General features: G+C 41.9%; 1 protein-coding gene across 2 annotated transcripts in view; it reads right to left on the bottom strand.

Annotated features, from left to right (window-relative positions):
• ARMH3 (armadillo like helical domain containing 3) overlaps window positions 1-21,819 on the bottom strand; it is a 156,437-nt gene that overhangs the window by 122,304 nt on the left and 12,314 nt on the right. For both annotated transcript variants that reach the window (XM_056849571.1, XM_056849572.1), the window contains 7 exons: window positions 15,470-15,526; window positions 14,937-14,980; window positions 12,243-12,303; window positions 11,988-12,034; window positions 11,095-11,170; window positions 8,912-9,005; window positions 2,743-2,844 (listed from right to left, as the gene is read on the bottom strand). In XM_056849571.1, the coding sequence (XP_056705549.1) occupies window positions 2,743-2,844; window positions 8,912-9,005; window positions 11,095-11,170; window positions 11,988-12,034; window positions 12,243-12,303; window positions 14,937-14,980; window positions 15,470-15,526 (481 nt within the window). The remainder of the gene's footprint in view (window positions 1-2,742; window positions 2,845-8,911; window positions 9,006-11,094; window positions 11,171-11,987; window positions 12,035-12,242; window positions 12,304-14,936; window positions 14,981-15,469; window positions 15,527-21,819) is intronic.

The raw sequence follows: 21,819 nt of genomic DNA, 5'->3' as shown, positions 1-21,819 counted from the left end.
GCTATTTAATACATGTTAATTTTTGTCAAAGGGGTAATGAACCTTTTCATATTTTGAGTTAGTTTACTACACTTACAATGTCCACATCTAAAATGGCCTTTGGGCAAACCTGCTCCTGGAATGGTTCACTGAAGGTTCATGGGAACAAAAGTATTGCTGTGAACCAATATTGTCTTTTAAATTGGATGCTCTTTTAAAAGAGGTGGTTGGTTTTTTTCTCACAAAGTGGAATATAGCATATTCTAGTTTTTATATATGATCCTTTTTAATTGAATACTGATGAGATTTCAAGTCAAACTGACAGTAATTCTCTGACTTTGTGACTTGTTTTTGTTGCTGTGCAATAAATGTTCCCTTCTACAAGCTGCAGCCTTCTTGTATGCTGTTTGTAAGATGTGGTCCCAGTAAATCCTGGTGACAAGATTTTGTTTTAAAGTTCTTGCCTCCCTTTGATAATCTTCCATTTCTGTGCAGTTCCTTCTAACCTCAAGAACTGACTGGAAGGTAAATTGCTTTTTATATGAGCTGGGTGAAAACCATCAAAATTTTAAAAGGAAACTCTGAGGGTTTTTTGTATATATTTGTCCAAATCCTTTTGCCCTCTTTATTAATCATGACATCCAGGAAATTGATATGATATTCATTGAAATGTATTTCAAATTTGATATTATTATCCTGAACATCAAGCAACCTATGAAATTCTTGCAACTGAGCACAGCTGGAGAACCACAAGGAGCACAGCATTTAAATCTTGTAACTATTGCCAACAAAATTACCCTGGAATCATTAGATGAATTCCTTTCACATGGAGAGAGAGAGAATTAAGGAGCAACCCCAATAAATACTATTTTAAAAATAAATAACGCAATCACTGTAAGCTCCCTCTCAGAAAATGCACAGGGTATAACTGAATAAAAATAAACTTTATGGTTTGCTGCTTAGAGTCTCCATATGTAGTTACAGAAACCAACTGGAAATTTAAAAGGAATGGAATGATGCTACCTTGCCAGGGCTGATAAATAGCATTTACAATTGACGGTTTTTGGATTCTGTCCAAGGTAGGATCCAAGCAAAATGCAGTAGGTACAACAGATATAAAGTATGTTCAACCCAACTAGCTAACATGGGGCAAAAGATTGTTACTGGAGTAGCAGAATCAACTGGGTGAGATTTGTCCTTTGGGATGCCACAGGGTTCTATTCATTATCCAAGCCTCCAGGTGCATCCATCCTGGTTCTGAATGAATGCCTTGAGGCTGTGCTCAGGTAGCTAAGGTAGAACAAGCTAACATTGAATCAAGGTAAGACAGATGCAGTGCTGGTCAGGAAGGCTGATGTTTTAGAGGGGCTGGATCCCCTTGTCATGGATGGAGTGGAGTTGGCTTTTAACAGAACAGGTTAAGAACTTGGAGGTGCTCATAAAAACCAGCTTTGCTGTTTGAAAAGCAGTTTGTTACAGTAGCTGCATCTAGTTCATCACTCTCTCCTTTCTTAGACTCCTCTGATTTGGCCAAGGGGATTCATGCTCTTGTAACCTTGTGGATGGATTACTGTAATGCCCTGTACATTGGACTGTCCTGGAAGACAATCCCAATCTGCACCTAGTCAGGAATGCGGCAGACCAATTATTGACAGAGGCTATCCAGTGGGAACATATCTTGCCCATTCTGAAACAGTTGCTTTCCGTTTGGTTCTGAGTTCATTTCAAGGTACCGGTTATGACTTTTAAAGCCCTTCACAGCCTAGGGCCCACATATGTTCCCATGTGCCAACTACAGTCTTCAGGCTGCCACCTGCTGGCTGCTCCCCCACTTAGGGTAGCCCACCTGGCATCAACTGCAGCCCCAGCATTTTCCATTGCACCTCCCACTCTGAGGAATGGGTTCCCTGAAGAGGTAAGAGAAGCCCCTCACTGAACATCTTCAGAAGATGCTGCAAGGATTGTTTGTTTGTCAGGGCTTTTGATAGGTATGAACAGCAGGCATCTTGGGGCGGGGGGAGAGTTATGTTATATGATTCTAATCTGTAATGTGTTAATTACAGCCTGTAAGCCATCTGAGTCAAGAGGAAAGGCAGGGAACAAATATATTCATAAAAAATAACCCAATACTTCTGAATATGCCAATGTTGCTCATGCAAGAGTGGCAAAGGAAGAATATATATTTGCACATGCGTTATCCAGCGTCACCAGAGACACCCACCTAGACAGCAGTCAAGCAAGCCAAAATGTCTATATCCCAGCTGCATTTCCTGCCCCCTCACATTAGCCTTCATACACCACCACACAACCTTTGCCAGCCAGAGCACATACAGCATCACTAGTGAGTACTGAAGGGTGTGCTGCGTTCCACTCTTGGCTCAGAGTTCTGTATTGTGCATTGTCTCTCTTGGGCATTCTTTGAACGGCAATTACTACATACCATGGAACTCTCAACTTCCTCCCCTCCCCTCACGTGGCTGAAAATTAGATCCACTTTGCCCCCTAGAGAGGACATGCGGAGACTCCTCTGGTTATTATGAGCTACAATTTTCCTCTTTCTATATTTGGCTTCCCTCCCTTCAGCACCAGGGCTCCCTACTCTCCAGTAATTGTCATCTGGTAATGAGAAATCAGTTCATTCTCTCAATGTGCAGAACCTTCATCTCTGTGGGGAATCCAGGTAGATTTTTGTATGCAGACCAACCAGCAACCCCACTCCAGCAGATTTCGGAACAGTCAAGCTGTGTCAACAGAACTGCTTACCTTTGGTGTCCTGCATGACGATGGAGCTGTACTTTAAGAAAGTTATTAGCAGGTTGCTAGTCTGCACATCAGCATCCAGAGGCAGTTCCACAGTACTTATAACTAGGAAAGATCAGATAAGATTTGCTCATCTCCAGCACACACAGGTTTCCCAAGATACCCAATAAGGTAGAGAAGATGACCCTATTACAGCAGCATCCAATCTTTCATATATTTTCCCTCATAACACTCTATGGTGCTAGGCAATGCCAATACAGCCAGAGTCAACTGGTTGAACCCCCACTACCACAATGAGACAAAAATCATCATTGGCCAAACACCACAAACAGAACACCCATACAAAATTTAATTTAGACAGAGTTCTTACTACCCAGATATCCTACTATTCAGGTAAAACCCTGAAAACTTAGTGAGGAAAGAGGAACCTAAAAAAAGCTCAAGAAGAGCCAGTTGGTTAGTCCCAAGACAACTGGTTCACTGAGGCAAGGAACTCAAGTAAGAGGAAACCAAGGACATGCTAACCAAAAGAGCATGCTAATCAAATAAATAAATAACCCAGCTTAGCAAGTCCTCCACTGGTTTGTCTTCCATTCTCTCACATGTCTTCTTCCTCAAGATAAGCTATCAAAGCAGAGAACAGTAAAACCAACTTCAGCTGAAGCCCAGTTTTGAGGTAAACAAGCAGCTCATGGTTTCCTTTCGATTCATTTTGTTGCTTCCAGATCTGACATACTCCTCTACTGCACCATCAGCATCTACCACTCTGAGACCCATTCCCTTTGAACTAATTACCAACCAGTACAACAAAGGCTTGTGCACTTTTTCATGGGGCAGAGGGTATATGGAGGGAAATCATCCTTAGCAGAAAACACTGTAGCATTTAAAAACCATATGTGAACTCTTAAAACATAATGACACAGTGCTCCTTCCGACCCTGTGTGTACCTTGCTGCTTTCTCTTCTGGGACTCAAACAAGAGCCAAAACAGATCAAGAGTGTACTTAACTTTGACCAAAATAGTTTGAGACCATTTAGCCAATAGTAGATCTCTTAAGTGATTATTGAATGCTTCTCGAAATTAAGAACAAGACAACTTTTTAGATTTACAACATAGACAGGAAAGCACCATAATCCACTGTACAAATGCTATTACACAGCAATCACAACAAATTCCTCCTCCCACCTATCTTGATCTTTCGATACAGACAGTTGCACAGTTGACAACTCAAAGAGAAAAATTCCTGCTTCCAACAGCATTCCCTGCATCCCCTCCAAACCAGCCATAAAGTCAAGCAGATAATCATATACAACTAACTGTCCTTTCACCAGGCAGTGAATCCCCCTTTGGCTTACAAGCACCAGTAAATGCTTATGCACTACATGAAAGCACATGATTCCTCAGTAAACATGGAATGGCTACTTGATGGGCCTCGAATGGTCACTCCATACTTTTCTGGGGAAGTACTCAGGGTCAGGGAAATAGACATTCCCATCATCAATTGGGGAAATTGTCTATTAGATACATGACAGGATGTAGACATTCCCAATGGTCAAGTACTCCCAGATACCACATTACCGGTAAAAATAAACAGGAGACTTATGGCATGTTAAATATGAACAGATCTGTTATTTAGAAGGCCAGAGCTGTTCTAGACTAATGTCTTGAAAATCCTCTTGACTATATTCTGACTTCACAAGATCTCAAGCTTTCATAGGAAAGCTTATAATTTTACATCTGTTGTTCAGGGGGTTGTCATTAAAAGTAATCACTTATCATGAACTTTCATGCCAATTTTAATGTGCCCTTGAATACTTTCTCAAACTCATACTGAATACTTCCCTCATGCTGTGGATGTTAATTGACCATTCCTTCGTTAGGCCAATGACTAAGAATTTTCTCCCTCTCTCAGAGTACTAGAATGTGAGGTCATCTGCTGAAGCTGGAGGGTGAAAGATTTCTTCACACAACACATAGTGAAATTGTGGAACTCCATGCCCCAAATGTGGTGATGGCTGCCAACTTGGAAGGCTTTAAGAGGGGAGTGGACATATTCATGGAGGAGAGGGGTATTCATGGCTACTAGTAAAAATGGATTCTAGTCTTGATGCATACCTATTCTCTCCAGGATCACAGGCAGGACAATGCTGCTGCAATTGTCTTGCTTGTGGGCTTCCTAGAGGCACCTGGTTGGCCACTGTGTGAACAGACTGCTGGACTTGATGGAACTTGGTCTGAGTCAGCATGGCTTTTCGTATGTTCTGAATGGCTGTCTGTTCTTCAATGAGTGCTGTTACACATCAATGAGAGCTTGGAGGAAGTGACCCTACCCAAGAGAGCGAGAGAGAACGAGAGAGAAGAAACAGCAAGTTTAGAAGAGACAAAAAGAGTAAGATGGGCAGGCAAAGGTTGCTGTAAATTGGCTGAAGCACCTTGGAGTGCAGGATCTTTCTATGGGATCAAAAGGGTAATAGTGGATCTGTTGCCTACCTTTTTGCCTCCATCTGTGTTTTATTTGTAAATAAAGCAAATATAATAAAAAGTGCCTTTTGTATTCTATCCTCCTAAAGGGACCAAACCTAAGCAGTGTCCTATATCAGTCATTCAAAGAAAAGCACACCCTTAAAACACGACAACAATATTTTTAAGGCAAGTGATAATTTACCTGCATGGGTTTAGACAGAGGTGGGGGAAAGGGAGATAAATGAACTGGTCTTTTTGATGCAAGGTAATTAGGTAAGTTGACTCAGAAGGCTGAATAATGGGAGTAATTGGACAATGAGTAATTGGACAAGAACAACAGCAGATGAAAAGGAAAATCACTCTTCATTTGTTACTGAAAAGGGGATGAAATAAACCTGCTTTACATGGAAAGCTCATATGTAGACAAGATGTTAAAACAGTCATAAAACAAGCAAATAGCTCCATAAGAAACTGGTGAAATCAGAAAGTCAATAAACAATGCAACTAGCAGCTTCTGTTGGTCACTGTGGGATACGTCAAAGACTTGTTCTTCCCTTATCGTTAATATTAATGTGAGACCACTTAATGAGACTGTTGGTAGCTGGGTTTGGAGTTGGGTATCATCAATAAATTGACAACACTCAGCTATCTATCTTTGACTAAGCCCCCAGATGCTGCTGTTTCAGTCCTTGGTCAATGCCTGGTGTCAAGAGACTGGTCCCTTTAAGCAGTTTCTTGTTCAATTCAGATAAAGGTTCAGGCTGAACTACAACATATGGAACTTTCTGAAAGCAGCCTGAAGCTTCAAAGACTCAGTAAGGGAGATGGGAGGTAACCCAGGTGCCAGTCATACAATTAGGCCTGGAAGCTTTAAGACCACAAGAATCTAGAAGGGTACGTTCCATTTCGTCAGTGCCCAAGCTCATGGGTGGGAGAAGGTGTTTGTTTAATTGCACCCAATGCAGCTGCAGGGCGTTTGGTCTAATTGATAAACTCACCTGATTAGTTAAATCACCTGATTAGCAACATACCTGACTGCTCACGTTATATATTTCGCTATACATCTGATTGGTTAACAAGAATCAGGCCAACACAGAACACATAGTGAAGATCTGTGTCTAGTTCTGCTCTGTGTCTGGATTATATCTGCCTTTGGGACACTTCTTGATTCCATGTGCGTCATAATGACCGGAACCTTGTCTTGGACTCAGTCCTACCGGGTAACATCTGGATCTTGAACCAATACTTGTAAATGTGCTTAATTTAGACTTACAGCTTTATTATTTTTATCTTCTCTGTTCACTGCTCTTTTATTGAATATTCCTGCACAATTTTATTAAAGAACACTTTATTTATATTTTGTGGTGTTCTTGAATTCAGGAGGCTTCAACCTAAAACCCAGTACTTTAGCCTTTATTGGTTACAGAGACCAGATTAATTGTTTTCTGGAACTCGCCTTGTAAGCATCCTATCTTGCAAGGGTGACTTTCTTGATCTTAGTCCCAGTAGGGACTTTGTCCCTTGGTCTCAGGCTGGCTGGGCAGTAAGAAAGGGGCAGGTGGCAGTGATATCCTGGAGTGTGAGGACTTCACACTTCAGCCCCTTATGGTTCTGTCTTGCTTGACCTGCCCCTAAATGGAACCTTGGCTTTAAATTCCTTGACACCTGGATCCCATGATCAAATGACCATAGATAACAAGCTAAAGCTGAATACAGTCAAGATGAAGGTAATGCTATTCAGCAAGGCTAGAATTCTAAAGGGGACTTCTTTACCCACTTTAGATGAAGTGCCTTTCAAATCAGTAGATTCAGTTAAGAACTTGGGGGTGCTTTTGGACCTGACCTTGGACAGTGAAGCAGGCAGACTGTTGCTAAGAATGACCTTTTCAATTACATCTGGCTTGCAAACCAACCTGGTCACACTTATCCATGCTACTGTAACCCTGGGACTAGACTATGGGAATGATGCTCTCGGCTCACTGCTAACAGATCCCTCTTCTGCACAGCTGCACACCCACGATCACAGTAGCCCCCTAAATCCACTAAGAGATAACTAATATGTATTCAGTAGTCATAATGGGTCCTTCTGGGGCTGCTATGATGTACACCACGAATGAATATTTAACAGCAGCAAGCAAAATAAGCACTTAAGATACCATGGTGACAGGCACCTTAGACGCAGTTCAAACAACAACAGGAAAAGGTTGGTTTAAAAAAAATCACTGTGCAGAATCAGTCACATTATCATAACTCAGCCCCTTCAGCTTTGACTCTTTCTTGAAAAGACCAGGTATTATTTTGAAATTTGAAAAGGGACTTTAATCAATGTTACAAACAAGGTTCACAGGAACTGGGTTTCATACCCTAAGCCCATTTACACATTCCAGAAGCATGGGGAGGTGTCCAAATCTGAACATACAAGGTTCCACCTGTTTTTGAAAAGACATATCTTAAAAAAAAGTGTTTCCCTGTTCCTACTTTGCATCTAATGCGTCAAGCTCTGATTATGAGCCAACATAAAATTATTAAATTCACATGTTTGGAGGAGTGGGTAGGGGCCGTGGCTCAGTGGTAGAGCATCTGCTTGGCATGCAGAAGGTCCCAGGTTCAATCCCTGGCATCTCCAGTTAAAGGGACTAGGCAAGTAGATGATATGAAAGACCTCTGCCTGAGACCCTGGAGAGCCGCTGCCGGTCTGAGTAGACAATACTGACTTTGGTAGACCAAGGGTCTGATTCAGTATAGGGCAGCTTCATGTGTTCATGTGATCATTCTGGCATGCCTTTTAAAAAACAGGGCCAAAAAGCCATGGGGAACAAGACTCGGGAAGCAAGACACGTGCTCAGTATCACAGAGGAGGGCTGAAAAGCATAGAAATCTTTGATAATATTGGTGCAGGTCAAGGGGGGGGGGAAATTGCCTTATTATTGTTAATCAACCTCCCAGCAGTAGGAAGGCAGTGCTTACTATGCCTGACTGCAGTAGTCTGGGTCTGTCTATGCAAATGAGAGAGAGAGAGCACGCAAACTGAAGGTAAGCACAAATTTTGCCCACTGTATAAAAAAGTGTGTAGGCGGATGCATTTGCAATGAACCATTTGAAAGAAGCCTAAGCACTCCCAACCTTCACAATCATATAGAACACATACACAGAGAGGGGGAGGACATAATTTTTTTAAAACTGAGGCTTTTGATATCCATGGCAACCAAGCAGAATTTATCCTCCCAGAGAAGAATACTCTTCTGCCAGGATATCAGAATGACCTGAATAGCAGCTATAAGAGGGTAACACAGGCAGCTCTCACCCCGAGATGCTTACAAACAGAGCTCTATTCAAACCCATCTCATTCTCCCATTAAGCCATTTGTGACGCACAAAGCACTCAGCAAACACAGAGGGACTAGGCAATCAGGGATGGACAATTGAGCCTAATTTCTTCAGAATGACCCCACCAGCTTTGCAACCCCAACCCCATACTGGCATCCTATTTATCAAGGACAATTGCTTTCACACTTCACAGAAACAATTCCAAGGATCGTCTGACACCAGTTTATGACTGAGGTACATGAAACCACAGAGCTGTAACCCAATCGCGCTGCTGGTAGGAGAAATTTAGCTTTGTATGGGCAGAGCGGGGCCATCTGCGACCTTACTCAGGATACAGCCATTGCCAGATACAGAAGGCCAGAGCAGAGAGTAGAAGAGCTCACCATCAGAAGAAGGTGGTGTAGTACCAAGCGGTGTGACTGGAGTTGTAGGAACTGGGCTTACTGGCATCGTCACCAATCCAATTTCAGGATGACTCTAAGAAAAAAAAAACATGTAGGCAAGTTATATTCCAAATAGCCTATGATAGAGAGTGGAAGGTGCATTTGCTCTAGCTCTACACCACTCCCGGCACTTTATTTCTACCTGGACAGGAAAAACCAGCTGCAGTCTGTCACGTTTGTCTATGGGGAAAATCTCAAACATGACCCCTCACAGCTTTCTGCATTGCAAAACACACAACTGAGGCTATGGAGCCCACCCCACCATCCTAACAGTTCTTCATACATTCCCAATTAAAGAGCAGCTCATGCATCAGTTGGCCACCCAAGCACTTAACCCACATGCATCAAGAACAGGACTGCAGAAATATTATTGATACTCCCTTGCCTTCTCCTACTAGTTCCTGTCCACGTTTCACCTGTTTATATCTGATTTGCACAGGCCTCAGCCAACAGCTCCACAACTAATTTCTGATTTAACTTTATTCTCCACAGGACTCCTTTTGTGTCACAGTCAACCACAAGAACAGGCAAGATTTCAGATCAGCATACTAGTCTACTTTATATCCTACAGCGAAGTAATGAAGTCTGTTTCACTCAGTGCCTTTGATATCAATGCACCTCCAAATGTTCTCTCAGCAGCAAACAGTGCAATGATTTGAAATGTGTTCTAGAACTACCAATTTGCTTTTAACTGCACAGCGTTTCATGGAACTTCATGCAGGGTCCTGCCACAACAGGGAACTAGAATGTCTGGTTTATTAATGGACACTTCATCAGGCCATGGTATCATAAGAGAACAAGAACACACAGCTGAATGTTGCAGCCTCAGCTCTTGAAAGCATCGTCCAAGGCAAGCCTTGAAATCAACTTGCCCATTGAAATATTACAACCCCGTTTCCTTGGAATAAAAGCTTGCATTTTTCTGAGTTTTATAACTCCTATGCCAGCCAAGAGATAACAGCACTGCCTAGCAGCAAGACACTGGAACAGCATTTCTGAAACACAAATTCAAGTATAATTGGGAAGTTACAGCACAGCTGTAAAACGACACCCTTCTTTGACTCTGTTCTGTAGCCTATGGCCTATGCAAATCAGATATAAAGAGAATAAAGAAACTCCAGTTGCATACACATTTTTGACATTGTTGCAATCAACATACCTCATTTTGTATGTCAGGCTTATTGTTTGAAAGAACAACGCAGTGAGCAAGGCTTCAAACAATTTATCTAAGCACAGTAAGTATGCTATTGGCCATGATACTAGCTGGATCATGTTTAGACTCATTCGATTCTAAATGGAAACAATACCACCACATTAACTACAGCAGAACATCAGAGCGCTCAAGAACAAGAAACCTGTAGATGAGAAGTGCAGATGCAAAACACCCAGAAGAACTTGTGGCTGTCCAGAAGAACCCACAAATTGAAAAAAACTGAGACAAAAACAGCACAAGATACGATGTCTAGAGCACAGACCAACAAATAGTGTCCAAATATCATGAATATCACAGTTATGACATTAACAAGGCTTTTAAAAATTATTATTATATTAAATAGAACAAAGGACAGTTTTGGAAATCAATAGTCAAAAGACTTTAGAAGTCAGGACAGAACTATACTGAACGCCAATCACCAGAGAGAAATAAGGTAAGCCCTTGATTCCATGTGACTGAAGCCATCTCTGCAGCTCCTGTCTCCAGTTATGTAAAGAAAAGAGAATTCTCCAGTTTGGTTGTGCCATTAAGCCATCCTACAAATTCTAAAATCTCCTCCTTTATTTAATAGATAAGAACACACTGCATTCTGCTTTGAGGTAATTTAAATAATAAGCTAGTCAGCAATTCTCCCAGGCATCCTGCAAGCAAATGAGCCCGCTGCCCTTTTGGGGAAGCAGAGGAGTGGGGAAAAACAGAGAAGCATGAGGTATATGTTTTCCAATCCATCAAATTAATTAGAAGGTCTTTCGTCCTCAAACCACCATGTGAGTACACCATTACGAGCAACACTACATTCACAGGATGAGTTCTCAACAGCTCATAGCAGCTACCGCCAAAATACTGAAAGTATTCTGTAGCTTAGCTTCCTCTTATCATTCCCAGATATATAAAATGAATTCTATCCCACCTGTGCCAAGACAGTGATGAAGTTTCGGTTCAAATGAACAGCTTCATAGAGGGCCAAAAGGATAGCCTCATTGGTTCTACAAAACAAAAACAATAAAACACACACAAAGGGACACAGTTATTTGTTGAAGTAACACACTCAACACACTGGAGCACTCTCCCCCAAACATCATCTGTCAACTCTGGATTCCAATTGGACAGATACAAATGGGTCCCAATGTCTGGACACCCTAAATAATTAATTAAAAACAACAATAACAGGACATTCAGTAATAGGTCTCCCACTGTCAAATCTAGCCCAGCTCTTATTCTTCACAGCAGCATTTAACATTCAGCATTTATATAAGGCTTCAAGTGCTTCACATACAGTGCCCTGGAAGCTACTCCTAGGTTCCCTGCACATTACAGAGAAGAGAGTACTGAGGCAAGGCCATGCCATGCCATGCAATCCAGCACTGGACGTCAAATTGCGGCAAGTGAGCTGTATGTGGCCTGTGAGGTTCCTTTGCATAACTGGTGATCATTTTTGGAATTAAATTTCAGTGTGGCAAATCCTTCCGATACGTCATTATTGCTGAACAAGCTGTCTGACCTTGCTAAACAGCTCAGGCGCTGAGTATGACACCTCCTCTTCCTCCTGACTTGCTCAATTTCATCTCTGTCTCTGCAAAAGTACAAGTGCTCTACCCGGATAATTCAGAATGCAACTTGGCCCTCAGCAAATACGTCCTCTGCTAATTTACTTGTGCAGCAGGCTACCTGCAATCATCTCTAGTACTGTCTGCTGAACTAGTGCTAACCTCCTCCCACTGCTTTATGCTTTTAATATAATGTCAACTCCAGGAAAAGTCGGCAATGGATAATATTTTATACTTCTCAGAGTGGCATACTTACTGAACTGAGATTTTCTCATCAGCATCAGCTATGAACATGCTGCCCACCTATGGAAAGAAGTGGCATTGCATGGCTTTTATACATCTGAGACCAAGCACAGCCAGCATACAACTCTCAAAGCAATACTGATACTTCATACTTCCTGGATCCTAGCCTAACAGCATGAAATGTGGACTCCCCCCCCCACTTCACTTCTTTTTGGATCAGGCTCCTCGTACAGAAAGCACCGGCCAGTAATATACCCAGACTCCTTACCATGTTGGTCAAGGCAGAGAAAAAGCCACTCTGGTGTTCTTCTTCCTTGTCTCTGTACTGCCTGAATGAAAAGGACAGTAACAGAAAGATAAAAGCATGGGACACACAGAACTATGTAAGGAAAGAGTTATTTGACCAAAATCCTTTAACATTACTTAAGCAGCAGAGAAATACTATCAGTGATGGCGAACCTTTTAGAGACCGAGTGCCCAAACTGCAACCCAAAACCCACTTATTTATCGCCAAGTGCCAATACAGCAATTTAACCTGAATAGTGAGGTTTTAGTTTAGAAAAAATAACTCATACATTCACATATTTTGCGTTAAAAGAAAAACACAATAACAGAGCTTTCAATGACACAAACAACTTTTTATTGAAAGGTAAAAGTTTGCATTTGGCATGCATCTCTCCAGGACTCGTCCTCTGCTCAGCCACCGGACATTATTGTACATAACAATTATACTGTGCCTGAACCTCCTCAAGAAGTGCTTGAAACTGTCGACAATTCAGAGCACGAGCCATGATGTAATTCACCATGTTTGTGACATCTTTGAGGACATCGTCAAATTTTTTGAACAATTAATGTGATTTTTGCTGTTGTGTGCATGCTGATAATTTGTCTACCCTTGGCTCATACTTTGCAAGTTTGAGAGCAACACATGCAGCACTCAGGTCATCTGTTAGCCTGTTTCTGGTGTCAGATTTGATATGATTCAAAGCTCAAAACAGCTGCTCACAAGCATAAGATGATCCAAACAAAGTCAGGAAAGCAATCCCAACTGCTTTCATTGACTTAAAATTATTTGGCAGAGAATTCCACACTTTAAGGATTTCATTTTCAGAACTAACTGTGCTGTCCTTTGGCATCCCTTCTATCTTCTCAAGTGTTTCACGCAGGTCCTAGAATTTATTTTTCCAGATAGAGCTTTCTTGAAATTCTATTAGCTCCATTTCCAGATTTTCTAAATCTAACCAGTGTAGGCAGGAAAGATCAAGTTCTTCAAATTTGGCTTTATCTGGAGAAGTAAGAAAACACAGGGTTGTCTCCATCTTACGGAACTGTAAAAATCTGTTACTGAAATTCACCTTTGCAGCTGCTACAATGCTAGAAAATTCCTTGTAGATTTCCTGATGGCTTGTAGGATTGTCTGCAAATGTTGTAGAATTTTCTAAATGCTTTTTTAGACGGGCGGGGCCCCAGACAAACTGAAGACGGGAGGGGGCCCCGACAAACAGCTGAGCTACGGCCACAGCTCAGAGAGGGAGGGGCTTGCCCCGGGTGCAAGGAGAGGGAGGGCGCCAGCGCAGGCTTGGGGAGCATGGGCTTGGGGAGAAGGAGCACCGCCCTCAGCGCCCTCACCATGGCAACACGGCACAGCCCTAGGCAGACGCGACGGGTCCGCGCGGGCCCACAGAGAGGGCTCGGTGTGCCGGCTGCGGCACGCATGCCATAGGTTCGCCAACACAGTACTAAGTGTTCTGTTGTGATTCCAGTTTGGGGAGGGAAATGATCTCAGCAGGGTATAATGCTATTGAGTCCATCCTCCAAAACAGCCATTTTCTCTAGGGTAACTGATCTGTCATCTGGAAAGCAGTTGTAATTCCAGGCAATCTCCAGACCTCACCTGGAGGTTGGCAACTCTGGTTCCCATGGAGGAAATAGCTGCTTTAGAGGGTGGAGTCTATGGCCTTATACCCTTCTGAGGTCCCTCTCCTCCTCAAACCCAACTCTCCCCAGGCTCCAACCCCAAATCTCCAGAAATTTTCTAACCTGGAATTGGCAACTCTATCTCCTTCCCACCCAACAGCCAATCTACCTTTATCTGCCCCTCTGTCTTAAACTTTCCCCCTCATTCCCCCCCCCAGCAGCCTCTACCTAGGAAAAACCCCAAGCTACAAACCTGCTCCTTCAAGGGGAGTGCAACCCCCTCCAGGACAGGCTGGCTTTGCAATCCCCAAGCAGCTTCTCCACTGACCAACAGCACCCCAGCACCACCATCTGGAATCAGTTGGTCAAGTAAGAGCATAATCACCGAAGCACAGCACACCCTACTCCCGACCCCTCCAGAAGAATACCAAGACTGATGGTATCAAAAGCAGCAGAGAGTTCCAGGGGAACCAACAGGGACACAACTCCCTGACATTCTCCCAGCAAAGATCATCAGTCAGGGCAATCATGGTCTTTTCCATCCCAAAACCAGGCCTGAATCCAGATTGAAATGGGTTTAGATAATTCATCTCTTCCAAGATCACCTGAAACTGTGTAGCCACCACCTGCTCAAACATCTTGCCCACAAATGGAATATTAGCCACTGGTTGGTGGTTTAGGTCATTTGGATCCAGGAAGACAGAAGAAGAAGAGTCGGTATTTCTATGCTGACTTTCTCAATCACTTAATGAAGAATCAAACCTGCTTACAATCACCTTCCCTTCCCCTCCCCACAACAGATACCCTTTGAGATAGGTGAGGCTGAGAGACTGTGACTAGGTCACCCAGCTGGCTTCATGTGTAGGAGTGGGGAAACCAGATTAGTGTCCACTGCTCATGTGGAGGAGTGTGGAATCAAACCTGGTTCTCTAGATTAAAGTCCACCACGACTATTCTGCAGATCAGAGACTGCAACTACACATGCAGATTAGAGACTGCAACTACACATGCAGCTGTAAAGTAGACATACCTTAACATAACTTACCGGTTATACTCTGATAATGCCTGAGCAACCACAAGACCCATTCCCTGCCAGAACAGAGCAATATATTAAATTAAAATTCCTACAGGCCACAGCTGTACAGTATGCAAAACACAGCAGAGAGACATCCCACACCCCAAAAAAGCTCCCTTCTAAATTAACCACAAACGAATGCACGCTGGGAAAGGCTGGTTACAAGTAAGTCTGAGGTTCGATCCATCATTTGTGTTCACCTCCATGCAGTCTCACCCAGTTGCATTCTCCAGGTTTAAACTGCTCCTTTCAAAGGTCAAAATGTCAAAGGAAATAAATATACTTTACTACACTGCCTATTACCCATCCCAGTCATGTATTTGTTATTCTCCCATATATTTGTGAGATGCCTCTTTTTAGTCTGCTTCAGTCATTAACATGGAAGCCAATGCTTCGGAAGGGTTGCTTAAAAACTAAATACAGTTCCTTGCAGTATTTCTAGTGTTTCAGGGAAACCTGCGGCAATCACAGGTATAACAGCACTTACAATCTAACATACTCACATTGAGCGTGGCCTCGTCATCTATGATAGAGAGCTTCACTATGTAAGGATTCACAGACTGTGTTGGGAAACAGGAAAAGCACAAGTTAGCTTATTTAGTTTATTTACTTTATATCCTGACTATTTCCCCAATAGGGCCCCAAAATGGCTTACACAGGTCCCCTCTTCTCCATTTTACCATCACAATAACTCTGTGAGGTAGGGTTAGGCTGAAAGTGTGTGACTAGCCCAAGGTCACTCAGCACACTTCCATGGCAGAAGTTTGGGATTTGAATCTGGGTCTCTCAGATCCTAGTCCAACTCTCTAAGCACTACACCACACTGGTTTAGTGATTCACCCAAGCTAACACAGCTTCACATATAATTTATTTTTCAGTTCAAACCATGGGACTCTGGCATCATTTTCCCCCAGAACATCAACCTATACAAACGTTACTTCTCAAAAGCTCCTGTGAACCACTACTACAGTATATTCCAAATTGTATATATCTCGCACCTGAAGAGAGCCAGCATGGTATAGTGGTTAACAGTGGCAGACTCTAATATGGAGAAATGGGTTCGACTCCGCATTCCTCCACATGAAGCCTGCTGGGTGACCTTGGGCCAGCCACAGTTCTCTCAGAACTTTCTCAGCCCTTGCAGACGGAGGCAATGGCAAACCACCTCTGAACATCTCTTGCCTTGAAAACCCACCATAAGTCAGCTGTGAATTGATGGCACACACACACATACACACAGCACCTGAAGATTCAAACAGTATAGCAGCTTTCTATGATCCTGGTTGAGTGGCACCATGTTCCAAATAAAAATTTACATATAACTGCCTTTTCACTGCTACCCTCAAAAACACACACACCACCCAACCCACAATAGTTCTTATATGAAGTATGGGCCAGTGCAGCTCAGCCCATCTGAACCATAGGAAATCAGAATTCCATTAACTACAAACATACAGCAGAGGCAATTACCAATGGCTACTCAAAAAGAAGTTATCTGCCAGGAACCCATTATTGGCCAATGCAACAATGTCACATGCCAGGACCAACTACTAGGGCCAATATCAGATTCAAAAGGTCATCTTCAAGTGAAAGATGGGAAAGTAAGAACTAATAGCCAGAATAATAGTCTGGTGTAGAAAACAGACCTATGTTATCTTAAGTCCTGATTATTTTGATTCTGCCATTCATTTTTGGAGAGTAGAGCCTATTATATCAAGTTCAAGAAGACTAAATCCCAGGCAATATTCAACAATTTATTCCATTTACACAAAACAAGCTCAATATGATGCAATCTCAAAAGATTAGAATTATAGGGTGAACATTTAATGATGTTTCAGTGATGGAAACTGCTTTCTAAAATTATGTTATTATCCACCTTGAAGGTCTTGGCGGACTGAAATATAGGAAAAATATTTTAAATGGTTTTCCTAGTTGGCCATGTAATGCGAAAGGAATCGATGAATGGCCAAGATCAAAATTAAAATAAATTAAAATTAAATTAAAATTAAATAAAAATAATAAAAAATTGGGAAGACTTATTGAAAGCTTGAAGTTAAAACATGGCTGGATTAAGAAGAAGAAGAGTTGGTTTTTATATGCCGACTTTCTCTATCATTTAAGGGAGACTCAAACTGGCTTACAATCACCTTCCCTTCCCCTCCCCACAACAGACACCCTGTGAGGTAGGTGGAGCTGAGAGAACTCTTAAGACAGCTGTGACTAGCCCAAGGTCACCCAGTTGGCTTCGTGTGGAGGAGTGGGGAAACCAACCCGGTTCACCAGATTAGTGTCCGCTGCTCATGTGGACGAGTGGGGAATCAAACCCAGTTCTCCAGATCAGAGTCCACTGCTCCAAACCACCGCTCTTAACCAGTGCACCACGCTGGCTCCCTTTAATCACAACTAGGTTTTGTAGGAGGGGATCTCTGTAACTTGGCAAAGGGCAGATAATGTGTCAGAAATAAGGCTCATGAGAACCACAATCTTGTTGCTATGAAACCCAAGAACCCACTGGATTAACAACAGATCTGAAACACTCAACTCTGTGCCACTGGAACCCCTTTAAAAAGTGAAAAGATACTTCCCTGACAGATTCATGGTCAGAAACAAAGGACCCCAAGTCTGTGGAAAACATCATTCCAGTAAATATACTACAAACACTGTGACAGCCCTTTGTAGCAGTAGCTCCACAGGGTAATATGTATGCAGTTAAATACTCCCTTTTGTCTGTCTGATGTATAATCATTCAAATACTCTTTAATCTTTCAGTAGGAGAGATAAATCAATCAGCAGAACAGATTGTCTTTTGCCCTGCATTTCAAAACAAAGAACTCCCTATCTTTACAACTATTCCCTATACCGAAGGTCTCTAATCTTTCTACAGAATGACTTTAATCAGATGAGGTGATAGCTTTGGAGCCGCTCACTAAGATCAACAAAGCATATTTTCATACAATGGCACTATCTTTATCCCAGAACAGAATTTCCAATTCTCGCTTTAGGTGTGACAGCTACTAGATTTCTTCACTGAACTATCCACCACCATCAAGGCTTAATCCTTCCTCAGGAGAAGCTACACCTAATTCTGAGCCTTTCTCTGCTTGTGACCAAACCCAGTTGTTTCTTTTGCCCTGAATTTCTTTATGCTTCCTTCTGATGAATTTCAGTTGCCCTTAAATGGGGCACTTTCCTTACCAACATTCACTAGACATCCCTTGTACAGGTTCTTGGCATAACCTCATAATCTCTTTTTTGGCTTCCCAGTTTCCTCTGAAAGAGGAACACAGACCATAGCAAGGTTTCCAAAAGTTTCACATACATACATACATGTATAGTAATCATCAGACGCAGACTGACTGTACACTTGAAACTATTTAACTGATCAAAGCCAGCCCAAACACAGTATTACCATTCATAGAAGTCAACGAAAAAAGTTGGTATAAGGCAGTTACAAGTGCCCATACAAGAAGATTATTATTCCACTAGTCATGTAGTACCATCTGGATTTTCAGGGTCTCAACCAAAGGTCTTCCCGGGCCTACTCTCTGAGGTCCAGTAACTTGTGGAGCTTTTGTGTACTTTCAGGAAAGAAACCATCTTTCCACAAATTCTAATAAGCAAGCTTTTGAAAGGGATCTCAAGTGTTTTTTTAAAAAAAATTAAATTTCATAAGTAGCAATAGGAAAGGAAGATATCCGAGGTCCTCTTCTCCCCTGGCGAGTTTATTACAGTGCACCATTCACATTCATTGCTTTCCCCAATTCAGTTCATTATTTAGCTTTTCCTAACCCCTAACAGCAATAAAATTGAGAAACAATAGGCTGCAAATCAGCCAGGCATGATATACACAAATAAATTAAAGGAACTTGTAAGCCCCTTTTTAAAAATCTGGGGTATAGGGTGTCTCTTCAACACAAGGTTACAAAAATTATGATGGTTCTGAAGTTCTGCATTAAAATATTCAAATTACAAAATAAGAAAAGACTGACAACTAGGTAAAAGTTCACACTATAAGCACAGGAATGCCCTATATATTTTTTGAGTTCTAAGACTGAAGTAGAATTGCATTTTCAAGTTATTCTCTTATCAAGAGACTATGAATATGTTTTAGAAATGAAACTGAATTTCAGGATTCCATGGAAGATACAGGATTCTGATGGAAGCCAAACTCCAGGATTCTGATGGAAGCCAAATTTTTGGAAGCCTAAAATTTACTGCTATTCTGATTTCTATGCTCTAACTCAGTTCAAAAATTACAGGCAAGCCATAGTTTTGGTGCGATGCCTGAACTTACAGAATTATAACCATGAAGACCACTCCACACATATAGCTGAACAATCAGAAAATGAAAGTAACTCTAAACCATGGATTGCTTCTAAAAACATTTAGACTTTCAAATTATGGCTTGATCCTAAACTATGATTTCTGCAACCTTACCTAGGAATGATTCCTCTCCCCTTGCATAAATGTTAACCATTTGAACAGATTTATTGAAATATTTTTGCCCCACTTTCACAGTATGAGTGCCATGAAAGAATAAAAAGAAGAATTGATTTTTATATGCTGACTTTCTCTACCTTTTAAGGACAATCAAACTGGCTTCCAATTGCCTTCCCTTCCTCTTCCCACAACAGACACCTTGTGAAGTAGGTGGGGCTGAGAGAGTTCCGAGAGAATTGTGAGTGTGACTATCCCAAGGTCACCTAACAGGCTTCATGTGTAGGAGTGGGGAAACCAACCCAGTTCACCAGATTAGAGTCCGCTGCTCATGTGTAGTAGTGGGGAATAGGGTTGCCAGGTCCCTCTTTGCCACCGGTGGGAGGTTTTTGGGGTGGAGCCTGAGGAGGGTGGGGGTTGGGGAGGGGCTTCAATGCCATGGAGTTCAATTGCCAAAGCGGCCATTTTTCTCCAGGTGATCTGATCTCTATCGGCTGGAGATCTGTTGAATTAGCAGGAGATCTCCTGCTACTACCTGGCAGTTGGCAACCCTAGTGGGGAATCAAACACAGAGTCCACTGCTCCAAACCACTGCTTTTAACCATTACACCATGATGGCTCTCAACTTACAATAGCTTAATGGATGATACAAAACAAAGGGAAAACTTCAGCTATACTTAAAAAAACCAAACATGCCCTGATCTTGCGTACAGAGACTGAAGAGTTTCCATAAAATACTCTTCTTTATGTTATTATATTGCTTTTTAAACAAGCATATACTACAGAGATAATTTGGAGAGGCAGCACAGAAAATTTCTAATAAACATTTAAATCAAATAAAAAACTTATTTTGCCTTGGATTTCAAGGAACAGAACCCACCAGTCAAAGATTATTAAATTGCTTTCTTTTATACTTCAGAAGAGTTTGTTGCTCATAGTTAGGAGCAAGACAAAGGACCCTGACCTTAAAAATATATATATACCTGAGTCATGATGTCTCCCAAGTTCCCTGGGTGTAAAGAAAGGCTTTTGGAGGTGGACGTTTAATATTCAGCTGGCCAACAAAGGAAATTCTGTGCTGGTACAGACCATTTATTCAAGTCATGAGACTCATTTTGAAATGTTAAATATAAGTAGCTACAGAATCAATAATAAAGATATTCCATGGCAAACCAACAGAAACTTGAAAGCAACATCTGAAGCCCTTTCAAAAACATGTTTTTGTTTGTTTTTGCAAGCAACCAATGTGTCCTTTATAGGCAGACACGAAAGTCTTAAGAAGCAAATACATTCCTAGTACAATTAGATTTCCTTAATGCAATGGAACAATTTAGCAGCCCACGAGATTCTGGAGGAAAGAGTATGACCAGCAACAGCAAACTCAACATGGAAAGATTCTCCAGTGTACAAAGTTCACATGGAGAACAGCTGTAGAGTTGAAGACTCGAAGGAAATACAGGCGATTCTGAAGTCTCTTAAGATTGACTAGGGGAAAATAGTTACACTTCTTTCAAAATTGAATGACTGTTTTATATGATACTGTATAAACAGAAACCACCTCAACTACAGGACAAAGCAAAGGCAAATCCCTTGAAGAAAAATCAAGCTTCACTAAAGCCATTCCCGCCCCCAAGAGACTTCCAAACCACCTTAACTAAGACAGGTTACTTCACTGACCTTCATCTGGTTAAAGAAAACACTCAGAGAAATATTTCCACTGAGTCATTTTCATGCTGCTTTTAGATCCGGAAAGACTCCTAAAATCCTGGAGCATTTTTACAAGTTCTGAATAAATGCTGGAAGCATTGTGTCTAAGGCAGAAAGATCTTATTATACCATCCTGCAACAGCTAGCCCAGACAGTTTTAATCAAGGGGTCTTTTAATTAGACAAGTAACATTTTACTTTGAAGTTACAATACATTCATGGCTACCAAGCATATAAAGGCTGATAAGCATATCAGGGCCCTGACCTGTTTGGCCCAGGCTAGCCTGATCTCGTCAGATCTCAGAAGCTAAGCAGGGTCAACCCTGGTTAGTATTTGGATGGGAGACCACCAAGGAAGACCAGGGTTGCTGTGCAGAGGAATGCACTGGCAAACCACCTCTGTTAGTCTCTTGCCATGAAAACCCCAAAAGGGGTCGCCATAAGTCGGCTGCGACTTGACGGCACTTTACACACACAAGCATATCAGGGTTTTCAGATGCATGAGTCACTTGTACGTCTTTATACCCACATGCCAGTGTACAAATATTATTCTGGTATCTTCAACATAGGCTTTTACCTATATTATAAGGAACAAGTGAAAAAATAACAATAAGACCTGCTGCCCAGATAACCAGCAGCACCTTCTTATCCAAAACGTTTTAGCCAACTGATCCAATCATATGTTATAGCACTACTTTTCTTCACTCAAA

Source organism: Euleptes europaea, chromosome 5 (genome assembly GCF_029931775.1).
Source record: "Euleptes europaea isolate rEulEur1 chromosome 5, rEulEur1.hap1, whole genome shotgun sequence".
NCBI classification, from domain to species: Eukaryota; Metazoa; Chordata; class Lepidosauria; order Squamata; family Sphaerodactylidae; genus Euleptes; species Euleptes europaea.
Note: the sequence above shows the minus strand (reverse complement) of the source record. Positions and strands in the feature narration are given on the sequence as shown.